We start from the raw sequence: 17,579 nt of genomic DNA, 5'->3' as shown, positions 1-17,579 counted from the left end.
TTCTCTCTCCCCCTCACCTGAATAGCTTATTTAGATGCTAAATTAAAACCGAATTGCTCTGGGAAGGGGCAAAAGGGAGAAGGGGGGGCAAAGGGACCGAGACTAAGGGAGGGTAACAAGACAGTTTATTTAGCGCCTGAAGAGAATTGGGCGCCTCAAAATGAAGTGTATGAGTAAAAGCAGGTTTCCATGCCAGCTCTGGGCACCTCTCTTAATTTAGGCGCTCTGGGCCTGGGCCCAGCTCACCCATACCTAAAGCCGCCCCTGGGTCTCATGTTCAAGTACACCAGACAGTGTCTTCCCTCACACGGCGGAGAGGTGGAGAGAGAAGGAAACAGCAGGATGGAACATGGAAAGAAAGCTCAGCAGGTTAAAGGCACATGTTAGGTATGGCTCACACCAAGAGCCACCATTGTGAATATTAGATTCTACATCTGCTTAGTTAGAGCAACGTAGCAGCAACAGAGGGTAACAAACACTGTTTGCGACTGTTGCTACACTGACAGGGCTCAAGAGAGCAGTCTCTTTGCGTGTGATCACCGAGAGCACAGCTTCAGAGGCGAAAGCAGGCACAGAGGGTTTTGGGTGGCAGGGTGTTTTTTTTTAACACATTTGCTACAAGAAGGAGATGCCATGTTATTTGTTGGCTTCCAGATCATTAATATTCCCCTGCGCAGCAGTTGAGCGCAGGGACAGATTCTTTTTTTCAGATATTAAAAAACATAAAATTATAGATGGATAAAAAATGAATAGGTGGCATCTCGGACAGGGACAGCGTCCCTCTCGTCACCGAGACACCCTTGGTGAGAAATGCCTCCATCATTCACTGTTACCAATCTAACATTCTATGTCTTTTAAGCCTTAGCTGCCAGCCTCCGAACACAGCCAGTTTAGTAGGTTGAGTTTCTGAAGAGGATAAAAGGAGTACCATAGAGATGGGTAACTGTATTAAGTGGCTCATCAACCCGCTGAGACTGGCCCACACCAGCCTGATTCCAGCGCTCCTTCTCCTCCTGTTGATGTCTCTGCCCGATTAAGACTGGAACACAGTGCGCTGTGCACATTTCACATAGAGATGGGCGAGCAGCAGATCCCCCTCTTCAGTCTCGCTGGTTGGCAGCGCCTTGAGACATGCCACAGTGGAGAGCAGAGGAAGATGGACTCAGAAATAACTGACCTGGACAGGGCCCCGGGGCACAGTAGTCTCCTGTCCGAAGCGATGGAGGGTATTTGACGCCAGAGAGTGCTTCTTTTCCGTGTCCTTGCTGTTTCGCGCTTCTGTAAATGAAATTAAGTAGGACCTGATGGCCCACAGATCCGCACCCACCTTCTCCCTCTCAATAAATTTAGGGCAGGAAGTTCCCAACTAAAGCCCAGGCCTGCCGCAACCATGACCCTCACAAGGAATAATGAGATAGAAGGCCCCCTGCAGCAGGCCCTGCTACCACTTCAGGGCCAGAAATACATTTGAGACAGGAGGGCTCTCAGAAGAATGGGCCATTTTAACACCCTATGCCTGCATGGGACTGAGCCCCTTCTAGGTTGACTTTTCTTTATAACAGCCAATCAACAGCAGTGTAGAACACAGTAATGTGCATTCATTCATTTTTTCCTTAAATTAGGCCCTGTGAGCAACAAGCCACCAACATGGCCGAACTCGGGGGCAGGAAACCCCAACCAGTAGGCCCGTCTCCCCCCTTTCTTCCCCCCCCAGAAACCTTGATCCATAAACTCGGGGGGGGGGGGTGTAGCTGGATTAATATCACAGTCATCTGCTCTTGGCACTGCATCTACACCCCTCCCCTAAGCAAGCATCCAGGCCCACTGGTACTCCCACCCATCATCCTGAAACATAGTCCACCGGAAAGGCCAGGAACAGGTGATCCATGGACATGCAGTCATTCCCCTCCCACCCACTGACCAGATGTTATGTATACCGTATTTATAAAGCACGCATACACCAAAAAGATCTCATGGCGCTGAAAGCTTAGAGGCAGAAGAGACCAAAAGCTTAGCTGTGAGCCTGTCTAAAGAGCCAGGTCATTAACAAACCCCTGAAGCCCGCACAGAAAGTCATCGCTTTGATGTTGAAGGGAAGGGAATTATATATATTTGGTGCGATCACGGCAAACCTGGTTCCACCAAATCTCTTCCTGTTAAATTCAGGGACCTCTAATAGATTATGATGGGCTGATCTAAGATTAGGTTTAGGAATGTAACCTCGGATTCTAGAGGTCACAAACGCTGGGCTTTTGCCATGTCGAGATTAGAAGATAATGCACCCAAGTTTGAAAAGTGTCCTGAGCGACTGGAAGCCAGTGCAATTTCACCATCAAAGGTTTGATGTGGCCCTGGAGCGTTGATGCCCTCTGGTGCGTTGCATACCCTCCATATCTATTCCATAACTAGCAGTAGGTTGCAACAAGATGTGCTGTTTGTGCCCAAGTGCTTTCATGAACAGAATCAAGTCACCTCTGGGCACACCTGCCTTTAACCATATGCCTACCAGGCTCAGCTAGTCTATGAGCAGAATGTCCATCATCCACGATTGTGTTAGGAGAGAGGGGTTCGACAGAAAATATTTTGCTGTAGGGGTCTCGGAATAGAAAAGTTTGAAGACCGCTGACCCAAATGCGACTGTAGCAGAAATCTGTCTGCGACCCACAGGTCAAAATCTCAAATCTAGTTTTACCCCATCTCAACTTTTTATACTGGATTGATTAAAAAACTTTTGAGATGTTTAACAAAAACGGCTATTAGCTAAGAATTTGTAGCGTGGGCAAAGCCTACCGACAGAAACAACAAGCATTTGCAATGTAATAGGTCTCACATTTGAAAGAGTTTAAGTAATTGGCGTTGTAAATGACAATGCCTTTTATTTATCTGTTTTGATAATGAAAACACAAATAAAAGGCATTGTCATTTACAATGCCAATAGCTCAAACTCTTGTAAATTCAAGAGCTATTTCACTTCAACGAAGTGGCCGCCATTGTCCTGGGCGGCTTGGAAAGTGAAACCGCGCATGGCATGCAGAATGTTGCAGGAAAGCACATCGTACCTGCAGTACGAGAAACTCTTTAAAGAAAATAGTGCTTACAGACCAAATAAGACATACTGTGTAACAACATAAGTAAAAGGGCCAGTCCTCATGGGAGGTTACAAATGAAGACAAGGTGGTACCGAGGAGGGACTAACAAGCATATTAACGAATCAGAAGCCAGCGTTTACAAAAAACAATGACACAAGCAAATGAAAAATGTGGGCGGAGCTTCAAGCCCATACTCGAATACAGCATGCCTTGCAGAGCAGTGCATGCGCTGCCCTGGCTCGACCTAAATACTAGCACTTAATACCACATGATTATGTGATCGACCAGATGAGTTTAAATAAATGTTTTCATTAACTGAGGTTTAAATGTGAAAATATAACCCAATGCATTTTGTGGAGCCACAATATTGTAGTGTGTGCCCGGCCCTCCTAAAATAGGTTTAGAGTAACACAAGGTCAAACCGACCCAGTTTATATCGGGCTCACAGTAAAGCTAAAGTGACCAAGGTTTTTACAGAAAAAAGTTGCGGTGTTGCATTGTAGGCCGTGTACGAGAGCGATACCCTGTACAAACAAGACCACAATGTGCCTGAGAAGCTATGTGCCAATTGCTTGCTTAATCTCCACAACGGCCCCAACAGCGCTGGGATGCCTGGCTTCACCTTGGGGGTGCCCAGGAGTGGACATTTCACAGGGAAAAGCCAGGAAGGGTTCCACAGCGGTATGAGTACAGCGCCAGGACACCCTAGGGTAGCAGTGCGCTATACAAGTACAACACATTTACATTTACATGTGTAGATGGTGGTACTAGTTTGGGCCGCTGTATCAGCCACAGGAAGTATAAGAATTAGATTTGCTCAACGAGCCCACTTTTCAACGAGTGGGGCATTCATTATGACTTTTAATCTTACATGCAGACAAAATAGGGGACACGAGTTTAAACTGCCAACTGATAAATAAAATGCGAGTTCTAATCCCTGCTTCCTCGCATGACCACATTGAGTGATTCTGGGAACGCACTGCATGTCCTTGGGCAGAAATTCTGTTATCTACCAAAATGATAAGAGCTTAGAAATAGACTAAATCAAAGCATTAGGTGGCGTTTCGAAATTAAAATAAATGCATATTCAAACTATTTCCAAACTCTAGGAGTGTTGGCACCGCACTCCATAGTAAGCAGGAAGGTGTGGACGATATTTGAACCCCGAGCATCAGTACTGTGGCAGATTAAAATGATGGCATTGTATGGGCAGGGCCAACTGATACTCTAAACCGCAGGGTTATTGATTAACAAAGGGTGCTGTGGTAACCTGGCCGGTGCATGGCACAACACTTTGGCTAAAGGGGAGAAACAACGTACATAGCCTTCACAGATCAGGATGTGAATGTCTTATTAGGTGCCAGTGACAAAATGAAAATTATTATAGAATTAAGGGCCAAAGCCTGTAAGGAGGCGTTTACACATTTCAGAATTGTGGCCTGGCGGGTTAAGACTACTGACTGGGAATCCAGGGGCTGTCGGATCCAATTTTGGTTTTCCCATTTAAAACATGCCATCTCCTTGTGCCTCACTTTTTTACTTTTTTTCTGCCAACAAAGACTGAACAATACTGTAATAATTAATATATGATGTGACAGTGTAACGCACCTCCTTATACATACCTGTTGAGTAAGCCAGTAGAATGCACAGTATAATGCGCCAACAGTGAAGATAAGTAATAGGGAAAAGAACAGAATGGCGTCTTGTACTAATATATTAGCCATAAACGGTCTTCTCAATGCATTCATAGCATTTACTCAACCATGGAAGTATATAATGGACAGCTGCATCTGCCATAGCTCATCAAAATGCACACACTCTTGTATAGCAAATGTGCTGCATTGTAACTGCATTTATATAGTGCTTAATACCACTGAGAAGGTATTTTTTTTTTTTTTGCAGAGTTTTATATAGCGCAAACTTGACCTGAATCCAAACAGGTATCAGAGCACTTTACATAGCACCAGTTACGTTACATGTGGTAACACATTCATTTTTTGTTAGGCACGGGGAGATTAAGTGATTTGCCCAGAATCACAGGAAGTTCAGCGTCAATACCGAGACTCGAACCCAGTTCCCCAGGTCCGAGGTCAAGCGTCCTAGCCGTTAGGCCAACTCCTCTCCCCAAGGTATGGAAGCACTTTACGGCGGTCAGCTCGCTGCTCCAGAAAACAATATTAATCAAGGAGCTATTGGAATTAGTCTTGTGCTCTCCAGAAGACGATCCCATGCTTTTGCTCCAGTTTCTTTCCGGTAGATTAAATTGATGCGGTTAGATGTGATCATTAGACTAGCAACTTGAATTCATGCGAATGATTGCTGGGATTAACTAATAGATTAGAGCAGATTGGGTATTATTAGATTGAGGGGGTATGGTTTCAAATGAGAGATTGTGATCTATGCAATGAGGTGTGGTTATTTTGGAGAAAAGCAATATTAGCGATTATAGCAAACATGAATGCAATTTAGGTGGAGTGTATTCTGGGCGAGACAGTAATCAGGGTAGGGAGAGACAACCTTCAGACCATTTAAGTCAGGGTCAATTCTTCATGCAGGGCTTGAGGAAAATGTAGGACCCTTTGAGACTGCATGCAACAGGATGCAAAACTGTAGAAAGAACTGGTAGTTGCGTGCGAGGTAGAGCAATAATAAGGACTCCCAAAGGCTTAATCTGTAGTTCTCATTGAAAGGACACTTGACAGAGAACCAAACCAAAAGAAGGAAGAGAGCAAGAGACAGTATGAGAAAAGCTGTAACCAAATGTAAAACAGTTCAAAAGTGCATCCAAACAAGCACTGGCAAATCTATTAGGTCTTGCCTTTGCGAGATCTATTGGCGAAGTCAAAATTTCAAACGTGTTGCACAAGCCGCTGCGCAATACCGCTTAGAGAAAAAAGAAGTGCTGTGAGAACCCCAGCGCAGTCCACGCGGCTGTTTACAAAAAGTGGGGGGAAGCAACACAAGGGAGGAGAGGTGGGAGCAGCAATAATGGACATGAGGAGTAAAAAAAGTAAAACAAGGGAGGTTCTGGAAGGAAGTGGGAGCACCAGATGGGAAGAGGGGGCAGGAAAGAAGAAATAGTACCTCAACCACAGCACGGTTGGTGGACAGACACTAAGTTAAATCAATCTGTGCTTGGTTCATGCTCCACTGAAAGGAACAGAAGTGACACTTGGCCTGCACTGGCCAATTAGGAGGCAGCAAAGAAGAGTGACACTGAAGCCAACAAATAGAAAGCAAAGGTGGGCGCCAAGCCTTTTAAAGTAAACAATAACGTCTCGCAAGGGAGAGTGCATGAGCTGTCACAGGCTCAACCTAAAAAAAATTATTAGCAATGGTACAAAAGTGTTCCTACGAAAATATGCTTGTTTGATGACTACTGATTAAACCACAGCTGGACAGCGCAATGCTTTCACATTAGCTCTGAGATTTCAGATTCTGCGGTTTCAATTTAATTAATAACAAGAGTCAGCACGGTTTTTACTCTGCCGAATTTATTGGCATTTGATCGCATAAACAAACATGGATGTGCAATGGATAGCCTATCAGTTCTGCATTCTACTACAAATACTTTTCACTACACGAGCTTGACATCGGCCACAAATGGCAGAACTAATTACATATAAAACAAATCAACCCGTCTCAATTTTAAAACCGAAACTTAAGGTAAAACAGAAACTGAACAGAGTTAAAGAAAAAAACACTAACGCGTCATTAGATGGTAGTGGCAAAAAAATTAATATGGTATCTATTTCGGGTTGCAATTGAGAAGCTGTGGGTAAGGGTCTGCTAAACGAGGATGGAGGAGAGCATTGGGTGGGATTCCATGCCACGTGCGCCTGTCCACTCCCACCACCACGTGCTCTGCAGGCTCTGCCGTTCCATTCACAAGTCAATGGGTTGTAGAAAGCTGGAGGGCGGGGCTCTTCGTAGTAAAGCAGTGACGTCAGCGGCTGCCTTGGGAAGTGCCCCCCTCGTGGAAAGTGCCGGGCATGTGATGCTAGCCGCCCGCGCGGCGCTGGCGTCAGCACTGACAGCCGCGGGAACAGCTATCGTGTCCAAAGAAGTCACATGCTTGCTGCACGCCCCCTGAGCGCAGGTCATTAACCCCCGGAGCGCCCGGTCTGGAGCCGCTGGGTGCAGGGCATGCCGCATCCTGGGCTCCCTGGCACAGACTACTAAGCCCCTAGGGGCCGCGGAAGTCCTATTAACCCTTAAGCGGCCGGAGCATTGCATCACCACTTGAGCTCCATGAAGGGCCGGCTACACCGGTGTCGCGGGGCCTGCCCAAGCTGGTCACGCGGCTACAGTTCATGGACACATTGCATAAGTCCTCTCTGGGGCTGTGCTGCAACTCAAACGTGGAGCTGCTGGGGAACTTTTGACAACCAGCGTCCCCCTCCTACTGCTGTTGGTTTAATAGCACTGCAGTCAAATAGATAATCCGTGTGTCAGATGCGGGCTGGCGACTATGAAAGAAGGGTCATTTCCTGGCAAAGTGGTGCCCGTGAAAGTGCTACTAGACGCCTGGCACAGAGGCAGCCACAGATCCGAATGTACATAAAGGGGTGAACGCAATGGTATTGGCGGCTCTACGTACAATACATCAAAGTAGGCGGGCATACTATACATGTGAACTAACCATTTATCTGACACGCGAATGGTTTCTTTAAGCTGCCATAGAAAGCAAAATAGCCCACCTCCGTAAATACACGTTCTATGCGTCGGTTTTGCTAGATTTCCAACCTGTTTCTAGCAAGTAAAACAGATCACTGAATAACGTGCATCGGCTCATTAACCAATTAACACATCTACGCTACCAGGTTTGCCCCAAGCCACAGAGAAGAAGCTATATATTTTTAGAAATGACCATGCCGTATCGGAGGTCTACCGAAAAAAAAGCATAAAGAATAATCAAAGAAACGTACACATACAGACACCATTCCATGATACGTGCAAGCAGCACAGAAGCCCATGCAGTTAAAAATACACACAATACTGTCCGCATCACATTTAAAATGCATCGCACCTATTGCAGAGGCAACCAGACAAACATCCGTGAGCACTTAGTTACAGGGTGATAAATAGCCAGATACGCCGAAGAACACACGCAGCAAGCACCGCACACATGCAGCCAACATGTCACAAATGGGGGCAGCAATGGAGATTTCGCCTGAAACCGTGCCCTCCTAAGACAGACCCACGTAGATGTAATGCATACTGGAAATAATGTCTTTTTGCATTGTACTCCAGTTGATCCTCTACTAGAATGTCCCCCAGGGCTTGAACCCATTCTCTCCTGTCTTCACGTTACACAACAGGTGTATGCATTAATGCCAGACCCACAGCAAGCGGCTTTCACTGCACCAATCTGGCTAGAGCAGGACGGAACGGGCCATGCATGAGAGCAGAGCTGTGCTGTGTCAACAGTACAGCCACTGCAGGTACCCTCCTACCAGGAAGGAACACAGCACACCTGACTCCCTCCCATTGCACCCCGCCCGCTACACGCAAGCACCTGGAAAGAACAGGTCCAGACTTACCAGCACCCACCTGGCACATGACCCACCACGTCAGCCCTGGTCAGACGCTCAACCAGTTTCGGCGTCCCACTTACCATTGCAGAACAACCTACCCACCCAGGGGGGCACACCACAAGGCCTAGGCCAACTCATAAGCACAGACAAGTGTCCTTTCTGCCTACGTTGTCAAATATGGGTGCATTTTAGAACGCACCCATATTGACCCATATCGACCAGTCCTGAGATCTCACTTTGGGGCTGCAGGGCTCGCGGCACTACGGCGCAAGCGCAGTGTTGCAACTCCAATCTCGAAAGGCAGGAGCCAGTCTGCCCGTCACCAAACTACCAATATTGCAGCAGGTTGGTTCTTACAACCCCCACCCCTTTCGACTACGCAGAGAAATAGGCAATCCCCACCCTCACATTAGTTAGTACACCAGCATTCTATTTTCTTTCAGTAGTATACTAGTTTTCTGTTTGCATTAACATCTAAGTGGGTTCAGATGTAGGCACATCTTACGATATGTTTGGAGGTCTGTTTAGGTTCGTATATTTCTTTCACACTGTGTAATCATATTTAACTCTGAATGACATTGCATTTATTCCACATGCACACTTCATGCAACGCATCTTGCATTCTGTATAATGTGCCTACTCTCCTGCATGGGAGCACATATTGGTTTCTTCTGTGCAGAATTTAATTAGGAACTGGGCAAGGTTTATTTCTAATATACACGTAATATCAAATTGCTACGAGAAACAATAACCGCATATTGCACAAGTAAAACATTTTATACATCACGTGTAATTTCTTCTTGATCAGTATCACCACCCAGGGGAACACACTATGCATACTCTATCTAACCTATGCAGTGTTTCTTTCATTCTTGTAACCTCTCTGTGCTGTCCAGCCGGGTAAACCTACGCACACTATGACGCGTGGTTCATTTCCACTTCCTCCTCCCAGTGTTCACCAGAGCCGCAGTGGAGGCTGCAGATGGCACCCACCCTGCAGACAGCTGCCTCCAGCTTCCCATGAGCACGCCTCGGTGTCACGAGACAGCTCCACGTGTGAAGAATGAATGGAGTTCGCGAAGGTCTGACGCTGGAAGGAGAGGAAACTGCAGCGGGGAACCTATAAACAGCACACGGAGGGGTCTCTAGCACGTGTGTGAACTATATGGGAAGATTTAGGGGGGACCATGTGCCAGATACATGAGAGAGAGAAGCGCTTGCAAACACGTTGTGGGCTTCAAGCTTATGAAACACGTTGTGGGCGTCAAGCTTATGAAACAGATTCGCTGGCATGTGGCAACCATCGACCTTAAAAGCATGCACAGGGAGAGGGAGCAAACGCAAGACCCGTTAAGCACATGACGATCAAACCCTGCAATGCTTGGAGGGTCACACGAGGGGCTACAACAACCGTGTGTAGTCTGGGACGCCCCATCTTCCTTGCGTTGGATTCTCGCCTCCAAGAGCGGTGCTGCTAAAAGGCAGAGGACACGTAGCGATTGCTGCAACTTACGCCGGGAAGTGGAGTGATTAGCTGAATAGCAAGTCTTGGGGTAGCCGGACGACAGGGCAAGTGACAAAGCGCGGACACAGAGTGCATAGGTGGGCAGGGTACGTGGGTGCGGAAGACACACCTCGCTCTGACAGAAGGCACGAGGGCATTCTGCGCTCCTGCCTTCCCGAGCCCTCGTGCAGTGAGCAAGGTTGCACGAGACTGCAGCACAGCAGCAAGTGTGAGCCGCTCACTGCGTAGCGGCGCGCGAGAGGGGCTTGAGCGCGAAGCCGGCGCTGATTGGGCAGCGGGAGCCTCACGCCGGCCGGCAGCCGTGTGTGTGTGTTTCTCACACCGGCGAGTCTTGTCTCTTGGTGGCATCTCTCCTGCAGCGCTCTGCTCTCTGCCGTTCCCGGCTCTTTTTGCTTCCTCACCTCAGACTCCTCTAGGTAGCTGAATACGAATGAACTGAGTGCCTCGTCCAGCTCCTCGCCGCACTCCGCCATCTTACAGCAGCGCCTCCGCGGCCCGTGTGAGGGAGTGTGGCGAGAGCGGGCTGAGGAGAGCGGAGTAGGCGGAGCCAGAGACCGAGAGGGGAGTGGCAGTGTAAAGCAGCATTACAGTGGCTCCTTTTGACAGTACATGCTGGCTCTAGCCTGGTACGTGCAATTGCTTCGCTCCAGCACACACACCGGCCCGCAGCCTGGCGCACTGGCTGTAAAGCCTCACCGCAGCTCCCTTTATTCTCATCTTCCACGACGTCTTCAGAATTAAACATTGCTCCGGCCTATTTTAGTATCTCGCAATTAACTACTGGAACCCACTCTGGTCAGATGGAACTTTTTACTTGCCTGATAGCATGGAGGGAATATTACCGTTATCACAATTACAGTCTGCAATTTGCCATAATCAAGGACTCGAAACTTAATCTCTTGGCTCTCTGGTTTTTATTATCAACATAAAGATTTGGAGATACAAAGTCCTCAACACGAGGCACAACAAGTACATAGGCACTAAAACAAATGCTACTCTACGAAGAATCCGCATACGGCTAAAAATAACTAAAAGTACAATCTCTAAAAGCATGAGGTAGAACACTACCAAGCAGATGTCGATACTAGGGACACTGAACCATACCATCTCTGTCCCTACTCTGTACTAGGTGACATCCCTACATAGCAATCCCTTGAGACCCTCATCAGAATAAAAGGTGTCAGAGCGAAACTTCCTAAGAAGTCCTCACTTAGAGAGCTTGGTCTAAGTTGCCCCCTCTACCCTTCGCCTAGCCGTCCTCTGCTTTGGGCTGCCCCGCTCTGCTCTGCCTCCACCCTCGGGGCGCTGTCCCTAATACAGTACCCCAAGTCTCCGAACACGCCCTTTGCGCCTCCTCTCCTTCCGGGGTCGTCTTTCAGTACTTTTCCACAGAGCGCTGTCCAGTTCCATCGTCCATCGCTTGGCCTTGAGTCCCAGACGCCATCCGCACTAGGAGTTACGATTGGCACATTCCAATACACTCCCATGTCTGGCTTTCTCTACATAATTCAAATTATGAACAAAGAGCTTCTCTACTAACGAGCAACTGTCCTTGCACCTGGGGTGAGATCATGCAAAGCAGACATTCTTCACATCTTTTAAGTTGCAATTTACTACAGCCTAAACCTCTACTGGAATAAATCCCTTTTGGCCTATTGCCCTTGGCTAACATAAGAAAATACCAGGCCTTTCGCCTCAACGATATATGCGAATTCTGGCCACTACTTCGGTTACACAAGCAGGTTTCAATCACAGTATTGACATTTACGTCTTTCTTTCATGTGTGGTCAACCTAAACAACCTACAGACACGAAGTCTGGGGTACACATTTCTAACACCACATTGCATTTCCCGTAGCTAAACACTATACATTTCTCTAATACGTTTACCATGTGCTTGTACATAGCTAGCACTTCTACTTAAAATCGATATAGGTTATACAGTTGTAATACATTGCACACGAAATCCCTGAGTACACATTTGGTTATATACGGGTGCCGACTAACAGTGAATATAACGCACCCCTACAATTCTCAAACTTTATAAACGCTACATCAGTTCCCCCCTTTGATGACATCCGTCATCACACCATTACATTTCCTTCTTCAGAACTGATTTAAACCGTGCTAGTCATAACATTTCCATGTCGGACTCCCTCCAGTTTCTTAAGACTCTCATATTGCTGCTCCTGGAGCTTTGCCAACCTCCTCTCGTTTGCCTTTAAAGCTCTTTCAACCTTGCCTCCTTGATACCACTTCCATGCCTTCACACATCCCCACAAACAGATCACACAAACCACGGCAATAATAATTGGTTTCAACACTGAACCTAGAAATCCCCTTCCCAGATTCGCAAACCAAGTTCCCACTCTTCCAAATCCTAATCCAATCTTCTCCCACACATTCACCTCCGTCAGATCCGTAATCTCCTTGTGAATAGTCGTTATGTTGTCTATGTACTTCCCTATCTCCTTCGAGTTGTCTGGAATATACGTGCAGCATTCCTGAACTTTCAATAATTTGCAGACTCCGCCTTCTTTTGCTAACAACACATCTAAAGCAAGGCGATTCTGCAAAACCATATTCCGGATCGACAACATCTCTCCAGCCACCAATATCAAAGATCTCGCCGTGTTCATAGACAACTCATCAACTACAGTCGCCAACCTTCGGATCTTCACATCATTCAACACCACACCCATACTAGGTATCATTGCTCCGTATATGTCCCCAATCACTGCACCGGCATTTGTAGCCCTACGTTTCCTGGGCGGTCGCTTCGTCTCTAACAACTCCAAGTCCCTTGTGTGATAAATCTTCGGGAATATGATAGCCAAATAGCATACTCCATACCAATTGTCGGGTAGTCTGACATAAGCATTCGTCCCACAAACATAATACACTGTCGGGATTACTTCTACTGGACCTTGCATAAAATTCTTAGCATAAGCTTCCACTGTAAAAGTCTGAGAACAAATGCTATGTCCTACTGCGACCTTCTCCGTCTTGGATTGAGGCCGTGCAATACACAAATTCCCTCTCTGTGCCTCATCCAATGCTATTGGTCCATAACTTCCCTTAGATCTGTGAGCTCTCTCCTCGTCCGTCCAATCTACTGGGCTATCTCCGGTGTGTCGTGTCTCGGTCAACTTTCTATACCTGTCCTCTACTTGGTCTATGAATTTCTTCTCTATCTCTGATAACGCACATGTCAGGTTATTCCTGTGAGCATGCGCCGTATCCAGTTTCACAGTCGGTCTAAAATATTTCAGGAGTCTGTCCTCTTTCTTATCCAGATCATATCTATTCAAATGCTTGATTGCTGGCACCTCGGGAAGTACCGTGTCAAAATTTGAGAAGAAATACTCGAACTGTCTCCTGTCATAAAATAAACTGAGCCATATGCTACAAGAAATCCCATAAGTCAATGGGAGATGATGATACTTGATACCCTCATCCACTGAAGCAGGCAACTGCATGCACACATAACAATCCTTCACATCCATCGCATCAACATACTCATACAGCAACCTTGCATACGCGTTAAGCTTAAAATCACCCTTTGACAAATCCATGTGAAGTCTGCGAACATCTCTCAACTCCGATGATTCCTGTTCGCTAATACTAACACCACTCTGCCCTGGGGTAATAGGTGTGGGTGCTCCCTGAACCTTCCCCTCTTGCCTGTGAGCCACCATGTAGGAACTGATCACTACCGCAAATATGGTGACTACTACAACTCCTATCAATGTGCCTATTATCAGTTTAGCCCTACGATGTGGGTTTACAGGATCTGCCATCTTCGGAATATGCTCAATGTCCAATGCAGCCTCTGAAAGGATAAGTCTCTTTCTCATTAATGTCTCTTTCGTTAACTTAGGCAACCCTCCCTAACTTTCTTCGTTCTACAACGGAAAAATCCCTAATTTTGTTCTTCTTCCGCTCGGCTCTAGGTAATCTTCTTCTTAGCTTGCAACCTTTCTCAAATCAATCTAACATAAGCGCCGGTCCCAACAGCTCCAAGACTCCCTGCAATATTTCGAGCTTAAGAATAATCAGTTCTTGTGGATCTGGCACAGTCGTGAACGTCGGGAACTCCAAATTGTCCAAGATCATACCTCGAATGACACTTAGGAATGGCGGACTTGGGATATGAATCGTCAGAATCCCTTCGATCTCCAATCCCGGAACTTTCAGCAACACTTCCACCCTCTGGAGCGGGACACTGTTGACCAATGTCATCGACCTCAATCTTCCCGTGCTCGGTAACCCTGGCATCAGTCACTTGGTATGCCCACTCCGGGGAAGCGTACTTCCGACTTGGCACTCGAGTTCTCTTGGACCTTCTCACACCACCTTGAGGATTTTCCTCGTCTCCCGATTCTTCTTCTGGTTCTTCCGAAACTGGTGCAAGGTCGGTGTCTGGGGCCAACCTCAGGTTCACCCGGTTCTGCTTTGCGGGCCAAACCCTTTCCGCTTCGGTGGCTCCCCCAGTCTTCTCTCCGATACCCTGTGCACTGACTTCCTCTTCTTCGGCAGAACTCGATTCTGTACTACCCACTGCACCTCTCGCTCCTTCGCCGGTTTCTGGGTCAGTACTTTCTTCACGTCCTCCCCCAACTCGATTCAGTGCACCATCAGCCGCTTCAGCAACCCTTACAGCTTGACTGGCCCTCTCTGGCGATTCTGTCGGCTCACTGGGATCTTGATTCTCGAGAGGGGCTGTATCTTCCAAGGGTGCTGGAACTCTGCGGGTATGAGAAGCATGCACCCAGTTCGATAACCCTCCGCACTTGACAGCAGTGTTCGTAACAAGGATTACTTGGAAAGGGCCACGCCACCTAGCATCCAAACAACTCTTCCTCACGTGCTTTCGGACCAGGACCCAATCGCCTGGGTCCAAGTCGTGGCACCTGTCACTCGCAGCTGGAACCGTTGCTGTCTGCACCTGCTGAGACACAGAACGGACCACGTCAGCAAGGCCTTTACAATAGTCCAGGATCATATCATCAGTGATATTTATCAGAGCAGTGGCAGGTATTGCAGGCAAACGCATCGCTCTTCCCATGAGGATTTCATGGGGTGACAACCCAGTTCTTCTATCAGGCACACTTCGAAGGCTCATAAGGACCAAAGGTAATGCGTCAGGCCATTTCAGAGACGTAGAGGAACACACTTTCGCCATCCGAGCCTTCAGAGTTCCATTCACCTGTTCCACTATCCCTGAAGCCTCTGGTCTATAGCTACAGTGTAACTTCTGATCTATATTCAAAGCAGCACAAAGCAACTTCATAACTTCGCTGTGGAAATGAGTTCCTCTGTCCGATTCAAAGGACGTCGGGAACCCGTACCTTGGAATGAGTTCTCTCAATAAGAGTTTCGCTACTGTGAGTGTGTCACATCTGCGTGTAGGGTACGCCTCCACCCATCTGGAAAAGACACATACTATCACTAATATGTACCTCAACCCATTACACTTCGGCATTTCGACAAAATCCAACTGCATCCTATTGAAAGGTCCCCCTGACCTCCCTATGTGGCTCAATGTCACAGCAGTTCTTTTCCCTACATTCATCTGTTGGCAAGTGACACATCTCTGGCACACAGTTTCAGCCACGGCACGAAACTTCGGATTGTACCACGTCTGACGAAACACTCTCATCATGGCATCCCTACCCAGATGTACAGCACCATGTATCAACCTCGCCATGGGATTCAACAAACTTTCCGGCAACACTGCTCGTCCATCATTCGAAACCCATATATCCACATCTCCCTTCTCACATCCAGCTCGTATCCAGCTGTCCCGTTCCTGATCTGAGACCCCTTCCTGAAGCTGCTTCAGTTCCTCCCATGTGTCAGCCACTGCTAACATCTGACCATACACCACCTCTTCCCCGGTTTCCTCAATGTGGATCTCAGTAAAGTTGCATCCCTGCTCTGCACAAAATCGAGCTACTTCGTCTGCATAGTTATTTCCCAACGAGACAAAGTCGCTTCCCTTCGTGTGGGCTGCACATTTAACAACAGCAATTTCATCCGGACCTTGCAATGCTTTTAACAATTTCCGCACATGATCACCATTTCTTATAGGAGAACCTGAAGACGTCATAAACCCTCTCTGGGACCATAGCTGTCCGAAGTCATGAACCACACCAAACCCGTACTGGCTGTCCGTGTAAATAGTTACACGGATCTTGTCGGCTGCCAAACAGGCACGAGTCAGGGCAATGAGCTCAGCCACCTGCGCGGAGTGTACTCCTTCTAAACAAGCGGCTTCAACCACACCCGTAATGGTGCATACAGCAAACGCTGCTCTCAATCGACCGACACTGTCTCTTAAACATGAACCGTCTACAAAGAAAATCTCATCTGACACCGGGAGCGGTTCATCGACAATGTCGGGTCTCGGTTTGGTGCATAGTTCAGTCACATCGAGACAATCATGGTCCTCACAATCTTCATTATCATCTATTTTTAGAGCAGGCAACAGTGTAGCAGGATTTAAAACAGCACACCTCTTCAATGTCACATTATCGGCTGCAAGAATAACTTGCTCATAACGAGTCAGCCTATTATTCGTGAGGTGCTGCGTTTTAGTCCTAGTCATCAACAATTCAACAGAATGTGGCACATGTACAGTAAGTGGATGACCCATCACAATGCTCTCACATCTCTCAATGCTGACACCTGTTGCTGCAACGGATCTGAGACATCCGGGCAACGCAGAAGCTACTGGATCTAGAGTAGCTGAGAAATAAGCAACTGGTCTACGGACACCTCCATGATTCTGGGTTAACACTGCTAATGCGCAACCTTCTCTTTCGCAGCAGAACAATGCAAATGCCTTGTTATAATCCGGCATTCCCAACGCAGGAGCGCTACATAAGGCTTCTCTCAGCCTCAGAAATGATTTCAAACAGTCGTCGTCCCATGGTACCGGATCACTTACATCCTTTCGCGTCAGCCGCTGCAAAGGCATCGCTTCAAAGGAAAAGTTTGGGATCCACTGGCGGCAATAGCCCACCATTCCCAAAAACATTCTAACTTCCCTCTGCGTCGAGGGAACTGGCATTCTCAAAATCGCATCAATGCGATCTGGAGACACCTTCCTTTTACCCTTTTCAATCCTGTGCCCCAAATACTGTACCTCAGGTAAACAGTATTGCAGCTTGTTTGGAGACACCTTGTGACCGTTCTCTCCCAGGAAATTCAACAACGCAATGGTATCGATCCTGCAAGCGTCTTCTGTCTCTGACGCGACAAGCAGGTCGTCAATGTATTGCACCAAAACAGAGTTTTTCGGCAACACAAGACCTTCCAGATTCTTCTTTAACAGCTGATTGAAAATCGATGGGCTCTCCGTATACCCCTGTGGGATACGGCACCACGTTAATATACGATTTTCTAGCCTAAAGGCAAAAAGAAA

General features: G+C 47.3%; 2 protein-coding genes across 2 annotated transcripts in view; both read right to left on the bottom strand.

Annotated features, from left to right (window-relative positions):
• PPARGC1B (PPARG coactivator 1 beta) overlaps positions 1–10,686 on the bottom strand; it is a 186,610-nt gene extending 175,924 nt beyond the window's left edge. Inside the window, exon 1 of the mRNA XM_085618187.1 lies at positions 10,553–10,686. Within this exon, the coding sequence (XP_085474313.1) occupies positions 10,553–10,624 (72 nt within the window). The 5' untranslated portion in view covers positions 10,625–10,686. The remainder of the gene's footprint in view (positions 1–10,552) is intronic.
• Positions 10,687–14,187: 3,501 nt separating this feature from the next.
• Positions 14,188–17,579, bottom strand: part of LOC146811117 (uncharacterized) — a 139,611-nt gene continuing 136,219 nt past the window's right edge. The window contains exon 4 of the mRNA XM_085615035.1: positions 14,188–15,101. Within this exon, the coding sequence (XP_085471161.1) occupies positions 14,196–15,101 (906 nt within the window). The 3' untranslated portion in view covers positions 14,188–14,195. The remainder of the gene's footprint in view (positions 15,102–17,579) is intronic.

Source organism: Triturus cristatus, chromosome 7 (genome assembly GCF_964204655.1).
Source record: "Triturus cristatus chromosome 7, aTriCri1.1, whole genome shotgun sequence".
Classification (NCBI taxonomy): Eukaryota; Metazoa; Chordata; class Amphibia; order Caudata; family Salamandridae; genus Triturus; species Triturus cristatus.
The sequence above is the reverse complement of the archived record's forward strand: the minus strand, read 5'-3'. Positions and strand labels throughout refer to the sequence as shown.